Source organism: Fundulus heteroclitus, chromosome 9, assembly GCF_011125445.2.
Source record: "Fundulus heteroclitus isolate FHET01 chromosome 9, MU-UCD_Fhet_4.1, whole genome shotgun sequence".
NCBI lineage: Eukaryota > Metazoa > Chordata > Actinopteri > Cyprinodontiformes > Fundulidae > Fundulus > Fundulus heteroclitus.
Genome location: NC_046369.1, coordinates 14315824 through 14332231, shown reverse-complemented (window position 1 = coordinate 14332231; position 16408 = coordinate 14315824). Strand labels below are relative to the sequence as shown.

General features: G+C 44.8%; 1 protein-coding gene across 7 annotated transcripts in view; it reads left to right on the top strand.

Moving 5' to 3' along the window:
• The window catches only part of camsap2a (calmodulin regulated spectrin-associated protein family, member 2a), a 60317-nt gene extending 44580 nt beyond the window's left edge, over window positions 1–15737 (top strand). For 2 of the 7 annotated variants that reach the window (XM_036141063.1, XM_036141061.1), the window contains 12 exons: window positions 2565–2661; window positions 2855–2951; window positions 3048–3079; window positions 3175–3244; window positions 4781–6869; window positions 7627–7763; window positions 9783–9997; window positions 11061–11157; window positions 11797–11862; window positions 12745–12860; window positions 13147–13265; window positions 14859–15737. In XM_036141063.1, the coding sequence (XP_035996956.1) occupies window positions 2565–2661; window positions 2855–2951; window positions 3048–3079; window positions 3175–3244; window positions 4781–6869; window positions 7627–7763; window positions 9783–9997; window positions 11061–11157; window positions 11797–11862; window positions 12745–12860; window positions 13147–13265; window positions 14859–15164 (3441 nt within the window). In that variant the 3' untranslated portion in view covers window positions 15165–15737. The remainder of the gene's footprint in view (window positions 1–2564; window positions 2662–2854; window positions 2952–3047; window positions 3080–3174; window positions 3245–4780; window positions 6870–7626; window positions 7764–9782; window positions 9998–11060; window positions 11158–11796; window positions 11863–12744; window positions 12861–13146; window positions 13266–14858) is intronic. The other 5 variants (XM_036141068.1, XM_036141066.1, XM_036141067.1 and 2 more) reach the window with 3 other exon arrangements.
• Window positions 15738–16408: the final 671 nt, after the last annotated feature.

The following is a 16408-nucleotide window of genomic DNA, read 5'->3' as shown; positions in this document are numbered from 1 at the left end:
TCGCCGATGTCCCATCTCAGCCTGGGGTTTCTGACTCACCGGAGCTCCATGAGGGGGTCCAGGAGGACCTGCCTCTTCTCAAGCTCCATGAGGGGGTCCAGGAGGACCTGCCTCTTCTCAAGCTCCATGAGGGGGTCCAGGAGGACCTGCCTCTTCACAAGCCCCAAGAAGGGGTCCTGGAGGACCTGCCCTCAATCCCAGCCCCAGTGCCAGCTCCTCGTAGCTTTAGCGCACTGTCTCCAGTGCCAGCTCCTCGTAGCTTTAGCGCACTGTCTCCAGTGCCAGCTCCTCGTAGCTTTAGCGCACTGTCTCCAGTGCCAGCTCCTCGTAGCTTTAGAGCACTGTCTCCAGTGCCAGCTCCTCGTAGCTTTAGCGCACTGTCTCCAGTGCCAGCTCCTCGTAGCTTTAGCGCACTGTCTCCAGTGCCAGCTCCTCGTAGCTTTAGCGCACTGTCTCCAGTGCCAGCTCCTCGTAGCTTTAGAGCACTGTCTCCAGTGCCAGCTCCTCGTAGCTTTAGAGCACTGTCTCCAGTGCCAGCTCCTCGTAGCTTTAGAGCACTGTCTCCAGTGCCAGCTCCTCGTAGCTTTAGAGCACTGTTGCCCGTAGCCTGTAGCCAGGCCCTGCCCGAAGCCTGTAGCCAGGCCCTGCCCGAAGCCTGTAACCAGGCCCTGCCCGAAGCCTGTAGCCAGGCCCTGCCCGAAGCCTGTAGCCAGGCCCTGCCCGAAGCCTGTAGCCAGGCCCTGCCCGAAGCCTGTAGCCAGGCTCCCGCACCAGTCGCCTGTAGCCAGGCGCCCCCTGTAGCCGGTAGTCCGGCGCCGTTCCCAGCTTTTAGTACAGCGTCGTCCTTAGCGTTTAGTCCGACGCCAGGGTCTGTTTTCTCCCTCTCCAGGCGAAGGCCTCCGAAAGCCCTGCTCCGCCGGCGTTCTCTGGGAGGTCCGCCGGAGAACCTGACACGCCGGGGCCGTGCTCCGAGACGTCCGCCGGAGAACCCGACACGCCGGGGCCGTCCTTCGGGACGCCCACCAGACATCCTGTCTCGCCTGGGTCATCCTCCGGGACGCCCACCAGACTCTTGTTTTGTTCTGTTCTCTGATTGTTTCTGTTTTCGCCCTGTGGTTGGTTTGTGTTTGGACATTTGTTTGATTCTGACCCTCCGTCCTGAAACCCCCTCCACCCGCCCGGTCCAGTCTGTTTTCTTTCTTTTCATTAAGGTCGTCTGGAATCCGCCCTTGAGGGAGGGGCTCTGTCATGATTTGGGTTTAGTTATGTGTTTTGTTTGTTATTTGATTAATTACTTTACTCTCCTGCCTTAAGTTCAGTTTCTAATTTTGGTTCTGTCTTAGTGTTTGATTTTGTTTTAGGTTATAAGTTTATCTGGCCTGCTCAGACCATTTATGTCACCAGTCTAAGTTCAGTTCACCTGCCAGCATTCTTTTGTCTTCCTGTCACTCCCCTTCACCAGTCACCATCCAATCGGCTTCAGTTTACTCCCAAGCACTTCCCTGTTCCCGATTAGCTCCACCCATGTCAGTAATTAGTTTCACTCCATTCACCTGATCACCCCCTTACTTATACCTGCCTCTGCCCCCTGCAATCTGCCACATCATTGTTTGTCTTTCCAATCCCTATCGGTGAGTCTTGTCCAGCATTCCCTGTTCCACGTTTGTTTGCCTGTTTAACTGACCACTGCTTGTCTCTGGATTTCTAAGTTAGCCTGTCCCCTGTTTTTGTTAATAGTTTTGTCAGTGACTGCTTTTTGTTATTTTTGGTTATTAGACACATTCTTCCCTTTTTTGGCCTGATGCCCGTTTTTGTTTTTGCATTTTTGTAAATAAATGTTCTTTCACCTAACCTCTGCTTGTCTGGTTGAATACTGGGTCCATCTGTCTCTGGTTCGTGACAAAATGTACCGTTTTTTTGTTTTTTATTTTGCTTTGTGTTAGAATTATTACAATGACGGTTTTTTGTTTCTGCTTTGGTGCAGCAGAATTAGCAGCACACGGTGGATCTTTTTGGCAGAGCAGTCCAATCTAGCAGCTTGACCTCCTACTGCATGTTGACCTGATTTAGACATGGACATGCCTCGGCACAGCGGGACAACAAATATCCACACCTTACCCGGTGGGAATTAGGTTAACTGGTTGGCTGCGCAACTGTGACCGAAGTGGTAGGGAATACTTTAATTTTGGTTTCTTGCGCTTTACATTTCTCCAATGCTCGCTCCAGTACAGTTTTTCAGTGTTTTGAAGGAAAGATTCATTTTATAAAGCCTCAGGAAATATGTTAACCTGCAGAAAGGAATGCTAAATAACTCTACTGTCAATCAACCCGTACGTTTTTTAGCAGCAATTGCGTGGAAAGGAACATACTTGATTGAAATTCAATCAGCGCAGATCTTCTTTGAGCCCACAGTGACACGCGGTGGAGAAAGATGTGCATTGCAGCTGCAATTTAATATAGATTTGACATATTCCAAGGGTTTCTCCTCAAAGCATCTTCAGCTCAGAGCGATTTAAGATAACTTAGTCCCAAGATTTTAATATCCCGTTTGCTTTCTTCCCCAGAATAACTACCTGGTGTTCATTGCAGAGCTGTTTTGGTGGTTTGAGGTGGTTAAGCCGTCTTTCGTAAAGCCAAGAATCCTCGAAAATGAAGGCACTGGCAAGTATTACATTTAAACTTTACACTACAAGTTATGGTACACAACTGATTATTGGTGTTTGTTTAAAAAAAATTTTAAAAAGTTATTTAAATACAATATACCTCTAAGTTTTCCTAAACTGGGAAAAAAGGAAATAATACTGTATTATTCTGTATTGTTAATGCTAATTTTGTCTCTGTTGCACCCCTCCAGAACCTTCATCCATATTGAAAAATATGCCTCTAATTCCCATCTCCAAAGCCACCAAGAGGAGCTTCATGGAAAGGCCTCCAAGTCCTGAAAGGCCGAGGTACGCTGTTCTTTGAATTTACCGCAAAGTTCTGCTCGCTCATACGATTATAAATGAAAAGATTACGTACGTCATCTCCTGTGTGTAAATTTACAGTTTACCCCTTCGACCCCAGCCTCGTAACGCAGGTAATTATAATTTTCACTGTAAGGAAATTGGCTGTTTTATCTGTTCGTTTAAGGATAATTGTATTAGTCTTTTTCTGCTTCTTTTTGTTATCCAGGAGAGATCAAGAGGTCGAGCTCCATGTCCTTCGTTGATGGTAACCTAGGCACATGGCCCAAAGAAAAAAGGTTGGCAACCACAATATATACTCATCAAAAAAATTTAATTTTAAGTTAAATCTAAAGCGTTCACCGAGTTAAATTAGGCACTAATGACATGTAGTCATGGACAACACTTGTTGGCACCCCTCTGTTAATGAAAGAAACCCCACAATGGTCAAATGGTCACTGAAATAACTTCAAACTGACAAAAGTTTGAAAAATGCTTAAAAAAATACTGGAAATTAACCAATTAAAATCAGGGATTGCTTTTGCGTTGTGGTTCGACAGAATCATTAAAAAAAAAATAAACTATTCAAACAGGCCTTGACAAAAATGACAATACTTGTAGCCTAATATTTTGTTGTGCAAGCTTTTGAGGCAATCACTACAATCAGACAATTTCTGTAACTTTCAATGAGACCTCTGCACCTGTCGACAGCTATCTAGGCCCACTCCTCATGAGCTGCAGTTGTTTCAGGTTTGAAGGGTGTCTACTCCTGTCAGCGTCTTTCAGCTCCTTCTATAAAAGTTCAATGTTCAAGCCTTCTGACACCAGGCAGCACATTTCTCTCCAGAATGCCTGGATAGTCTGCCGATATCATTGAACCTTGCTCAGATTTGAGACACCCAGTGCCAGATGTGGCACAGCAGCCCCAGAACATAACTGAGCCTCCTCCACGTTTCACAGGAGGGGACAATGTTCTTTTCTAGGTTTTATTTTTTTTATGTCTGTGAACATGGAGCTGATGTGCCTTGCCAAAAAGCTCCAGTTTTGTCTCATCTTTCTTGTGGACATTCTCCCACAAGGCATGCATTGTGGAAAATTCCTCTTTTGCTTTTTTTAGAATTTGCTTTCAACAGATGAAGGTTTCTCAGATCAAATCCATTTTGGCTCAAAAAGTGACGGCTGATGCTATCTGACACTGAGGTACCTTGACCTTGGAGTTCACTATAAATTTATTTGGAGTGTTACCGGGCTCTTTGGTTACCCAAAGTATTATCTTTCTCTTCATCCTGTCATCCATTTTCCTCCTGCGGCCACGTCCAGGAAGGCCGGCTACAGTCCTGTGGACCTTAAACTTCTGAATTACATGTGCAACCGTAGCCACAGGAACATGAAGCTGCTTGAAGCCTTTACCTTTAACATGCTTGTCTACAATTTGCCTTCTAATCTCCTGAGACAGCTCCCTCCTTCGCTTCCTGTGATCCATGTTCAGTGTGCTCCTCACCATGTCACCAAGCAGCACAGTGACTACCTGTCACCCCTTAGATTGACCGGTTACAAGCTTGAAGACATCTGTAATGCTAATTAGAGGACACACCTCATTTTAACGTCCCTATGGTTGACATTAAAATGAGGGCTGTCATTATTTTTGTCCAATGCCGGCTTTTCATTGGTGAATTTTCATTAAATCCATATTTATTATTACTTTTGTTAGTTTCAGATTACTTCAGTGACCATTCGCTGTGGCATTTTCTTTGATTAACAGAGGGGTTCCAATTATTTTTCCATGACTGCACCAGCAGATTTATTTACAGATTTGTGTTTTTTTTTCATTAAAGGTCTGGGCCTTACGGCGTGTCGTTCGACATCCCATTCGACAAAGACGATTCTGCTCCTGCCGCACCTTCCTCTACACACGGGATGGTTAGATCGATCAGCACCGACGAAGGTTTTGGGTTTAAGGTCAGCCACATGCCCCGTGGAATGAAGAGGAACCTGTCCTTCCAGCCAGTGAACGGTCAGAGCATTGGTATACAGGAGGAAGGCTGCCCAGACGGCCTTGCAGCAACGGATCCCTGCATGCCGGCGTTCCCCAACGGGCATGGAAGTGTCCTGGCATCAGCTCCTTCCATGGAGGAAGCCCTCCAGATCGTCCACAGCCCAACCAAGGCACCCGTAGAGGGCATAAACAATGGTTTCTTCCTGCACTGCCAAGACCGCGGGGATGGCGCTGGGGGTTTGGACCCTGTGTCGGAGTCAGATTCCAAGGAGCCTTTGAGCACCACAGACCCCACCGAGGTGGACACGGGCATCCACATCCGAACGGAGGACATGCTGGACGAAGATTCCTCTTTGAAGGACTGCTCCGTGAACATGGATCTGGATGCGGACACGCCGAGCCCCTGTCCGAGCAACCAGAGCAGATCTCCCTCGGGAGTGAAGATGACCAGCTTTGCCGAGCAGAAGATGAGGAAGCTCAGTCCGTCAGCCCCAGATTCAGGCAGAGGAAGCAGCAGCTCCATGAAGACCCCTCCGGAGGGCTCAGAGTTTGCCCTCCCGCTGTCAGTCTCCTGGGCGCCGACGCCCGAGCACAGCCCCGTCCGTCAACCCACCACGCCGACCGTTGCGACACCCGCAGCCGTCCAGCTTCCACCCAGCGACCCGGCGCAGGCCATGGCCACAGAGATGGTCCAGCTGAGGATACGGCTGGAGGAGAAGCGCAAGGCTATCGAAGCTCAGAAGAAGAAAGTGGAGGCCGCTTTTACGAGGCATCGGCAGAAGATGGGCCACTCGGCATTCCTCAACGTGGTCAAGAGGAAAGCCGACGGGGCGGCCAGCGGGGAGGAAGGCAGGCAAGCCGAGGGAGAGGGGAAGCCGGCAAGCACAAGTCCCACCTTTAAATTCGGCAGGAGCAAGGCGTACACACCCGACGGAGCAGAGCAAAGCTGCGCACCCTCCTGTTGGCAGAAGACGCCGGGCGCAGGGGACGAGGGTGGACAGAGCCACGCTCAGGTCACCGAAGCGGATCTGTCCGAGTACACGCGTTCTATCGAGAAGCTCAACCACTCGTTAGCGTTCCTCCAGGCTGAGATGCAGCGCCTGGCGCAGCAGCAGGAAGTGATCATGGCCATGAGGGGACAGCAGCACCAGCAGGCGTGGGTCATCCCCCCTCCTCACGCTAACCCGTCGCCACAGAAGCACCCTCGACCCGGAGCCGTCACCCGCTCCTCGGGGCCTTCGTCTCCCGCCGACTCCCCCCGCTCCACCCGTCGCTCTCCGACCAGCATCAAACGCAAATCGGCCTCCTTCCACTCGCGCAATCCTCGCACCGCCCGACCCAACGAGCTCAAGCTGGCCCCGTACAGCCGCGTCCTGACCGCCCCGCAGTCGGTTGACAGCATCCCGAGGCTGCGCAGGTTCTCCCCTTGCCAGCCTTCGACCAGCTCCTTTATGTACATGGGGGAGGAGCCGGCACCCGGCGGCCCAGACGGGGATAACGCCAAGGAGACCGACTCAGCCCCGTCTCCTCACAGCTCCCCCAACCGGCGGGCCTACAGAGAGCAAAGTGAAGCAGCTGCAAACTCCCCGACCCAGGAAATAGAAGTCCAGACCCACGAAGAGATGTCAGCCGCTGCGAAAGGCGACCAGAACCACACAGTTCAGAAATCATTTGTTGAAGTTAAGCCTTCGTTCCCTGAGGTTCTGGCCCACCCGGTGGTGGAGACCTTCACCCTGACGCCCACAGAGATACCTCTCAACCCAGAAGCCTCCAGCCAAGCCGAAGGCAGCCTGATTGAGCTTCCTCTGTCAGGCGTGAGGACGACGACGGAGGACCTGACGACTGACGATGATTTGGAGACGGATCAAGGCAGCACCGAGAGCGTGGATGACGACGAGCGAAAGCTGTGCCGCGGATTCTTCTTCAAGGTGATTCCGGTTTGTAGGATTAGATCAAATGAAGTGGATCTGGATTTGTTTAGTTTTTGTCAAGAGAACGACTTGCAATAAATACAGAAAACTATCTCAATGTGTACCTTTAATGTTGCTGTAGGGGAGATGAGCATTTCTATATCTGTACCAGGGTGGCAGCCCTGTTTTTTTTTTTTTTCCTTTCTGAATAAGGAAAGCTTCTTGCTCCAAACATGAGAAGATTATTGGTTTGGGAAACGTGTCGGCTGAGGATAGCAACGTCTTGCCTTCCACAGCGTGTTGGATTGCTTTTAGCTGCTGTCTGGGCTTCAATGTAGGTCAGAAAAGTGGGGCTGCTGTAAATAATTCAGGCACAGCTGTGGAAATGTGTGGTGGGAGAAGGGTTGTCTCGAATGTGAAGCATAAGGGAGAGTTGATCTCCTAAAAGAAAACCCCAGACTTCCCCCATTTGTTTTTATACTGTTTATATCAGTTTTTATGCTTTAAATTTAAATATAGAAAAAAAAATTAATGTATAAAAGAAAATGTTTGATGCACAGTGACATGTATGATGCTCCCCAGCTTCACCTACTGCTGCCCGTTGCTTTAATCTCCACAAGTTCGATTAGTATATGAATATTAATAAAATTGTCACATGATCGCTCAATTCTTTTGGCAATCGTAGAAAATCAGTTTCATAAACCGACAAACTAGTAATTTACTACAAACGTGCTTTATGAATAACTTTATTCTCGCTGACCTTGGTTTTCATTAGGAGGATGGAAAGGCAGAGGAGAACATGGCGCAGAGGAGAGCTGCCCTGCTGGAGAAAAGGATGAGGAGAGAGAAAGAGAGCCAGATGAGGAAGATGCAGCTGGAGGCCGAGTTGGAGCAGAAGAAAGAGGAAGCTCGGTACGCCAAATCTTTCCTTCCTTTGTTAAACGAAATGGTCCGCTCGCTCTTCGCCGGTGTCTTAATTTGAATATGTCGGCTGTTTGTTTGGGTGTTTCTTTTAGTCGTAGTATATCTCATCAAGTTTGTCTTCTTCAGCTTAAAAAAAATATTTATTTTCTTGTTTTGCCTTTGTGTATATATTTTCTTCGCAGTTCCATTTTTTTTAAATCCTAAGAGTGAAGAGTTCTCACAATTTACCAATAAAGTCCTCAGACAGGGTGCTTGCGCAAGTCTTGAAAGTCTTAATAAGTATGGAATTTTGAAACACTGTTTTCCAGACCTTGAAAAGTCTTGAATTTTGTGTGAAAGTCTTAATAAAGTATGGGAAAAAAATGTGTGGTAGAATTTTACATTATGCTCAAAGGCATTGTGAAATGAGAAATAGGAAGGTAGGCTATAAAACTATAATTTTACTAACTGGTCACGTACCGTATTAGCCTAATGGAATCAAACACTTGTTTGATGTGAAATTCATGTACTTGTGATTTTCATGTTTTGAAACGTTTTAATCAGTAAAAGCATAATTTACTGTGAATAATACATTTGTTAATTGTTATAGGCTAGTATTCAATGAACATTTCTAATAAACAGTTTGTACAATCTCAACCAATGAAGTAGGCAGCAGGCACACAAGTATACAAGTACATAAAGTTAAGGTCTTGGGAAAAAAAATATCAGTTTTAAAAAAGTCTGGAAAAAGTCTGAAATTTTAATTTGGAAAAAGAGCAAGCACCCTGAGTGTAAAAAAAGGAAAACTTTAAAAAGACTTAACATTTATAGGCTATAAAAATGTAAAGCCTTAGAAATCAGATATGAAGGTGTCCAGTATTTCAACTCAATAAAGTTCTTCATGGATTTTTAATGTCTTTTTTAATAAAGATGTTTTTGGAAGCTCTTCTGAACACGAACGTGAACTCCGGCGTTGACCAAGCCGAGCCGCTCCAACGTACCTGTGATTTCATTTCAAAATGCAGCAACTCAGCTGCGGGGGATTTACCGGCCGGTATCCCATCAGAGATTTGTCAGGGATATGCAAAGCGTCAAAAGCACCTGGTTGGTGTAGTAGGATGGAGAGAGCGTTGCACAGGCAGCGGAAAAGTGGACCTGGCAGCAGCCAAGTGAAGCCGGGACAGACAAGGAGGCTAGGACGGAGAGGAGGAGACTGCTAAGACGCAATGGTGGAGGTCCAAGCGCTCACCGAGAAAATTTGGATTACGAGATTGATGAATATGGCCCACCAACTCAGCTTGACCGTGGCGGGGAAAGTTCTCCTGATGCTCCACATTTTATTGTGGGACATTTGAATTCTTGTTGCCTGAATGTTGTTTGTGCTCTACACTAAAAAGCTTCCGAGCCAAATCGAGTCACTGTTTATCGTTAAATTTGCAGACAACTCTGTAATTGTTAGCCTCTGGCAGGACACGGAGGCTTAATTAAATGGTGCCACAGCTCATCCTTGCAGCTAAATGTTGTAAAAAAAGCAAAAGAGATGCTGATTGATTTCCCAACAACTCAGCTGAGGATTGTGCCAACACCCATCGATGGGTCATTGGCAGAGATTTTCAGCCAGTGTAAGTATTTGGGCAACGTTCTGGACAAGATTTTAAAACCTTTCTTTTTTTAAAGAGCAGCCTCTGTTTGGGTTTAAGAGGGCAAACTGGTATCTGAGGTCCTTTATTCCTTTAGCTGTTGGGTATTTAAAGTATTTTAAATGAATTGTGCTGCCTGGAGTGGAGATATGATCTGTAAACGCTTAACTTTTTTTGTGTGTGTTCATTTTTCTGTGTAGACTTTGTGGAATCTGCTGCAAAGGAATTGCCCCTTGAGGACAATAAAATACATCAATTAAATAAAAAAAAAATAGTTTGCTTAATCAATTCCCATTTATTTATTGTGTTGTGGGATTTCCTACCTTTGATCGTATTTTTCAAAATAAATCTCCAAATGTTCTCCTCTTCTGTCCCTCAATGCGTTCAGACTGAAAGCAGAAGAGGAGCGTGTCAGGAAGGAGGAGGACAAGGCCAGGAAGGAGTTCATCAAGCAGGAGTACCTCAGGAGGAAGCAGCTGAAGCTGATGGAGGACATGGACACCGTCATCAAGCCTCGACCGGCCAAGCCGAAGCGGGGCCGGCCCAAGTCCATCCACCGCGACAGCGTGGACTCCCCAAAGACGCCCGTTAGGGCTGCCACAGGTAACCGTGAGGACCCTGTCCCGTCTCTCAGCTCGCTGTCTGTCTGCTCGGCCCTGTGAGAACTCAGGCTAATTGTCTTTCACTGTTTATTTATCATAGAATATAAAGATATTAAGCCGTGTTGGATAATTAATAGTTTGATAAATGTCCAAAACCATTGTGCATCTCAGAGCAGGGGTTCCCAAAGTGGGGGTCGCGAGATGATCCAAGTTTCTGACTTTAAAATGTCAGAGATGTACTTGTTTTAATATTGCTAATTTATGCCTTTAATTATGGGGAAAAAAATTGTTTTCCTCAAACATTTAATACTATTTGACATCAGAGCACAGCAAGTTTTTTTCTTGCAAATATGTCAAATTAATCTAAATTCTTTTGGGGTTTTTTGAAGAAATTTACTTCTCTGTGGCCATGAATTTACCTTCTTCAAACAACACTGGCTGTAATGCAATTTTATTCATTTCTTTTTTTTTATTCTAACAAGAATAACATCGTAATATTGGATACAACAGAATAAAGAACATTATGAGAATAAACACAAGAGAAAAGACTGCAGTCTTCCATTAAAAATACTACTGTATTATCTCATAAATTCTATTTATTTATTTATTTATTACTATAACAAGAATAACGTCATAATATTAGACATAAAAGAATAAAGAACATTATGAGAATAAACACAAGAGAAAAGACTGCAGTCTTCCCTTAAAATTACTACTATATTTTCATAGTTTTATGACTTTAATCTCATGTTAAAGTCATAAAACTGTTATTCTGGGGGTTGTAGGCTGATAAGTTTGGGAACCCGTGTCTTAGAGTATAGCACACCGACACGCTGAACGAACAATTCATCTCAGGTATTTTGAAATGCGTTAAATCAGAATCATATCATGCTAATCATTCACATCGTTATATGTTGTTTTCATGCATTTCACGGCCGTGGCGGCTTCCCTGACCCCGCGTCGCTCCGTGACACGGCTGGCACGACGTCTGCTTTTTGTCTCCATGCGTGTGGTGTCTGTGTAATCACGTCACGCTGTGCCACGCCTTGTTGTCTCACATCCAGGTTCACGGCAGCGTTTCTTTTCAGTCTCCAGCCTGTCTCTGGCTTCGCTGACTTTGGGCGACAGTGACAGCGTTCACTCGGACAAAAGAGCACCAAGGTAAGACGCTTCGCCGTGTTTTTAGTCCAAACATCAAGACTTATTTTATAACTTAAGGTCAATGCTGAGCCAGTACTTGGATAGTGTTACTGTGAGCTTTTTAGTTAAAAAAAAAGAGTTTTAGCTGCCAATTATCATATGAATAATATTATAGAGCAGGGGTCACCAACATGGTGCCTGCAGCCACCAGGTAGCCCCCAGGATCATATGTGGTGCCGTCAAGCCTGTTAAAAAAATAGCAAAACCTTCCAGTGAGCTGTATTTAAAATGCTTTTTATTCAGTTTCTCTTCCTTTTTAATCATACTTGTATTTAAATAGAGTTAAAAGCATTAAAAACATGCTTATATGACAAGAAGTTCAGGTGAGCTCTGACTCTTTAGTTCAAAGCTCAGTACAGGTAGCCCTTCGTATGAAACAGCCCCAATGAAGTAGCTCTCAGATTCAAAAAGGTTGGTGGTCCCTGTTATAGTGTGTATATACACAATTAGGGCTTAAGATAAAATATACGATAAAAAGTTTGATGTGACTTTTGTTGGAAATCTCGATTAAATGTATTTCTCTCCTCTAACGTGTCCTCTTTAAACTTTCCCCCCTTTTTTTTTTTTTGCACCGTTCTTTGCTGCCGTTTCACACGTCAGAAGTTCTAGTTTAGCCTCTAGCCGTCTCTTCTACTTTCTGAGCTCTCCCAAACAGAGAAGGAGAAGGTTAGTTTGGTTCTTAGGAGGACGCTCCCTGCTCATTCCAAAGCTTGCGAATGTGATTACTTGGATACTAAGAGGTTCACGGACAGCTAAACGGCGTCTCTCACTATAAAGCATTTCACAGCCTTCATACTGTGTACAGGGAGGTTACAAGTCGCCTCAGTTTTGGAGCGGCCTCGGCGCAACAAGCCGTGGTTCGCGCATAACGGCGTCACGCATCCCGGATGTTTGTGAGGAAATGTGATCTGCACGCGGGGCTGTAAAGTGCTTAATAGTGAGAGGCGGCGTGAGCTTTGAAAGCAAACACCCACTACGCTTCTCGCTCACCGCTCTGCCGTCCTAATGGACCCTGCTGTTAGTGTCGCAGCTGACTAAACACGAAGGGCCATCCTTTTTGTTTAAAAGCACAGCGTCACCGATTCGCTCCGCGGAGCCCACCCTGCATAAAATAACATTATCAAGTCACCGCGCCGTCACCTAACGAGCAGAACATCGACAGGAAGGCGTGGACGACTTGGTAATGTGCATTCACCAAACGCTCTGCTGACTGGTTGATGGGAGTTATGCTTTAGTTGCTCTTATTGAAAAAAAATTGGAGCAAGTAAAAGCCAAATTCTGCAAACTACCTGACCTACATGGTACACATGATGCCCCCCCCCCCACCTCCACCCCCTCTCACACCCCCCCAGCCTGCGCCTGCAAGCTTTGTTGTTTTAATGCCTCCTGCAATAACATCAAGCCCTCGCTTCTGATGACCAAACTGAATAGCACCCCTGCCTTGCTTCCACTTTTCTCTGCCGACGGGTGAGTCGTAGCTGACATGCAGGACGGGTGAGCTAAAAGTCGATGTGTTGACGTCCCTACGTCTGTGTGCGTATGTTTCAGGCCAGACTCCGCCGATGGCTTCCTCTCGCCGAGTCGCTCCAGCAGCAGGAATGGAGAAAAGGACTGGGAGAACGCCTCCACCACCTCTTCTGTGACATCCAACACAGAGTATACTGGTGGGTGGGCCCATGGCTTGAATTTGACGTATGAAGACGCCAGCGTCATCGTCGGTTTTAAATTTAAACTACAGCGTAATAAGGGAGCCTCTGAATAAAGTGCCCTTTATGGTCCATCTGTATTCATTGCTATCATTCCCTTCTCAGACAAAGTTGCAGCACAGAAATCTTCATACATGATTTATTGAAAGAGTAAAAATAGGGAGCCTGGTTTGTTTTATAACATGACTGAAATAGTCTCGACCCGCTGTCTCCCCCCCCCTCCCCCCCCATCCCCACCTCTCAGGACCAAGGCTGTACAAAGAGCCCAGTGCCAAATCGAACAAACACATCATCCAGAACGCTCTGGCCCACTGCTGCCTCGCAGGCAAGGTCAACGAGGGACAAAAGAACAAGATCCTGGAGGTAACGGCACGGGGTGCTTCTGTATTAAAGCTGCAGGGACGGTGCATGACAATTTAATGTCTGGTTTCCTCGTGTTTTGATTTGTTTTAATTGGAGATGCACCGATCAGCCATTTGTTGGCCGATTTTTAATTACTTATTCTGCTAAGCTGTTTTCCTCTGCTACCTAATTTTACCCATTTCTAGATTATTTTTAAGAACTATAAAAACACATTCTACTTTCTGCATGACTTGAAGATGTAAATGTTTCAACAATCAGATTTTTATACTAACGTTAAACTGGGACATGGAGCTTTCTCACTTTTCCTATCTAGAACTACTATTACTTTCTTCAGCTAAGAAGAATTACAGCTTTTTTTTCTTGTTTTGTTTTTCGCACACCTTAAAATTTAGAAGCACACTACATCACAAGATATGGATTTATGGTTTATTCAGAGTATATTCATTTTAATATTTGGTGTATGTGTTACATTAGGAATACTTAATATATTTTTTTTGTAATTCTGAATTGGCCTGAAGCAGCCTCCCTGTCCTGAACAGTTATTAAGCCTTTATTTTAGGACCAGAGACAGAGAGAGCAGTCAGTGCTTCACAGCTCTGCAGTTCAATCAAAGAGGATTTTGCTGTTATAAATACAGTCATATTCAGTTTATAAGAATATGGGTAAGGTGATGTTCCTTTGTCAGACTCAAAATTAGGACTGGACAATAATTCAATAACAATATATATCGATTCATAGACGTATGTCGACACAGTAACAGTTTTCCTTCCTTTTGTATTCTAGCCATGTAGGTTAATATTACAGTCATCCTCCCAACCAATCACAAACCCAGGACCCAAGCTCCATCACCAAGCCCCTCCCCCTTCTAAGAGTTCAGAGAGCACATGTTCTTTATTCTTTTTATAAAAAAACTTTCAGTTCTGGTAAAAAGTTGGTTGAATTAAAGGTTGGGTTTGAATTCGGTGTTCTGTATCTAAAATTAGGCTGCTAAGCAGCAGCGTAAAATGGCCAGGGCTGCACTTAAAATATATGTTTTGAATTTGTTGATAATTCTCAATATCGATCAACATGATTTCTGTTTTATCGATTTGCTTTTTTTCCTACATCGTCCAGTCCTACTCAAAATGCCTTTTGAACATAAGAACCTTTAAGCAGCTATTAAACATACTGTTTTATTAAAGTTTCAGTAGAAATGTGTGTTTTTTTATTGGTCTGATGTAATATTCCAATATTAAATATCTTGTTTTCATTAGCTGCAAGCAAACAGCCATCATTATTAACGGAAATAAAAGCTCGACAGCATCAGTCTGCGTTTAATGAATGTATTTCACTTAGTGAATTGAGTTAATGAAATATGCTGAACTTTCTTCTAATTTATTGAATATGACTGCTTAAAAAAGACCCAAATGATTTTAAACAATCTTTATCATCTTAGATGGCACCATTAGTATGACTAGCTAACCATGCTAAATGGAAACGCCGCTCTCTGTTTGTATTCCCTGCACAATACACACAATTAAACGGGACACCAGTCCAGATTTCTTAAGCATTTGTTACTCTGACATCAAAACTTTCTATCCTTGACGTCAACAGGAAATGGAAAAATCAGAGGCCAACAACTTCCTGGTTTTGTTCCGGGACTCCGGCTGCCAGTTTCGATCCCTCTACACCTACTGCCCCGAGACGGAGGCGATCAACAAGCTCACGGGCATCGGCCCCAAGAGCATCGCGCGCAAGATGATCGACGGCCTCTACAAGTACAACTCGGACAAAAAGCAGTTCAGTCAGATCCCGGCGAAGACCATGTCGGCCAGCGTGGACGCCGTGACCATCCACAACCACCTCTGGCAAGCCAAGAAGCCAGCCACCCCTAAGAAAGTAGTGCCTGCACAGTCCTAATAGAACTCTCTCCGGCCCCAGTCAGAACCCGCCTCAGTTTGCACTCCGCTGTACATATCCATAACGATTCCAACACCTGCAATGCCAGTTTGATGAATGCATATTTGTCTTTTTTTTTTATGTTAATTACTCTCTCACTGCATCCCTGCCTATCCTACGTACTATGGGCTCAGCGGGGACAGGATGCGTCAGATTATGAACAACTGGAATGTATGATACTGTTAAACAAGTGATTGACAACGTTTGGGTCATTCTGTAAAGAGTATTGTTCTGTTTTTTTTTTTTTTAATGTGCCAAAAGTCAAAAAAAAATTGAGACAGTATGAATGCAAGGACCTTTTAACGTGGTACACTGAAGCGCTGAATGTTTTCGTGTACAGAGGGATTTCTCTTTGCTTTGTCCCGTTGATATCGGGCCTTATGCACGTTTTTCATTGTCCGTGAGCACATTGAAGGAATTAAGCGTAAACTTTTTATGTGCGTTTCGAAGGAGACCCGTTTACTTTAATGTCTTTGGATTTAACGGTTTGTATGAAAGGGTTGTAGAACCTGCAAAGGGCCAAAAAAAAAAAAACTAAAAGCATACAGCTAGTTTTAGCTACACAGTTCAAGTGTGCTCAGCTCAACAAAGCCAAGCGGTTTCAGCTTTTACAGAACGACGTTTGCAGAGGCGACCAACGGGAATGGGAGAAGAACCTGCTGGTTTAACATGAATGATTCAGTCAAACTGGTTGAGAATCACAGTTTGGGAACCAAACAAAAACGGCTCAGTGTTATTTCATCCGTCAAATGCACCGTGTAGGAACCTTACGATCTATAGCTAACATTAAGAAAACACTTCCACCTGCTGGTTTGAGAAATATGACTGAAACTCAAGGAATAAGTATTGATCCTTGTATCCTAATTTCACTAAACCTCTAGTGTTTTAACAGCAGTAAAATCAAGATTTAAGCTCTTCAATTAATCTTCTTAGTAACACTCGTGGAAACTGTGAGGCCATTCCGCATAGCAGCAGAACGTAGTGGGTTCTTAGAGCAAATCATTTGTTTGGTTCAGATAACTTCTGTCTAACATTCTTAAGAAAATGTGCTATACAGATAAGTTGCCATGCGTTTTTGCATTTATTGATCTTTTGCGCACATTTTACCATAAATAAGTTGTTAGGTAATTTTTATGTGTAACGGCAGCCTATTTGTCTGGTGTCTTTTAAACGCAACATGTATTAAAAAGGGCAATAGTGTTCTG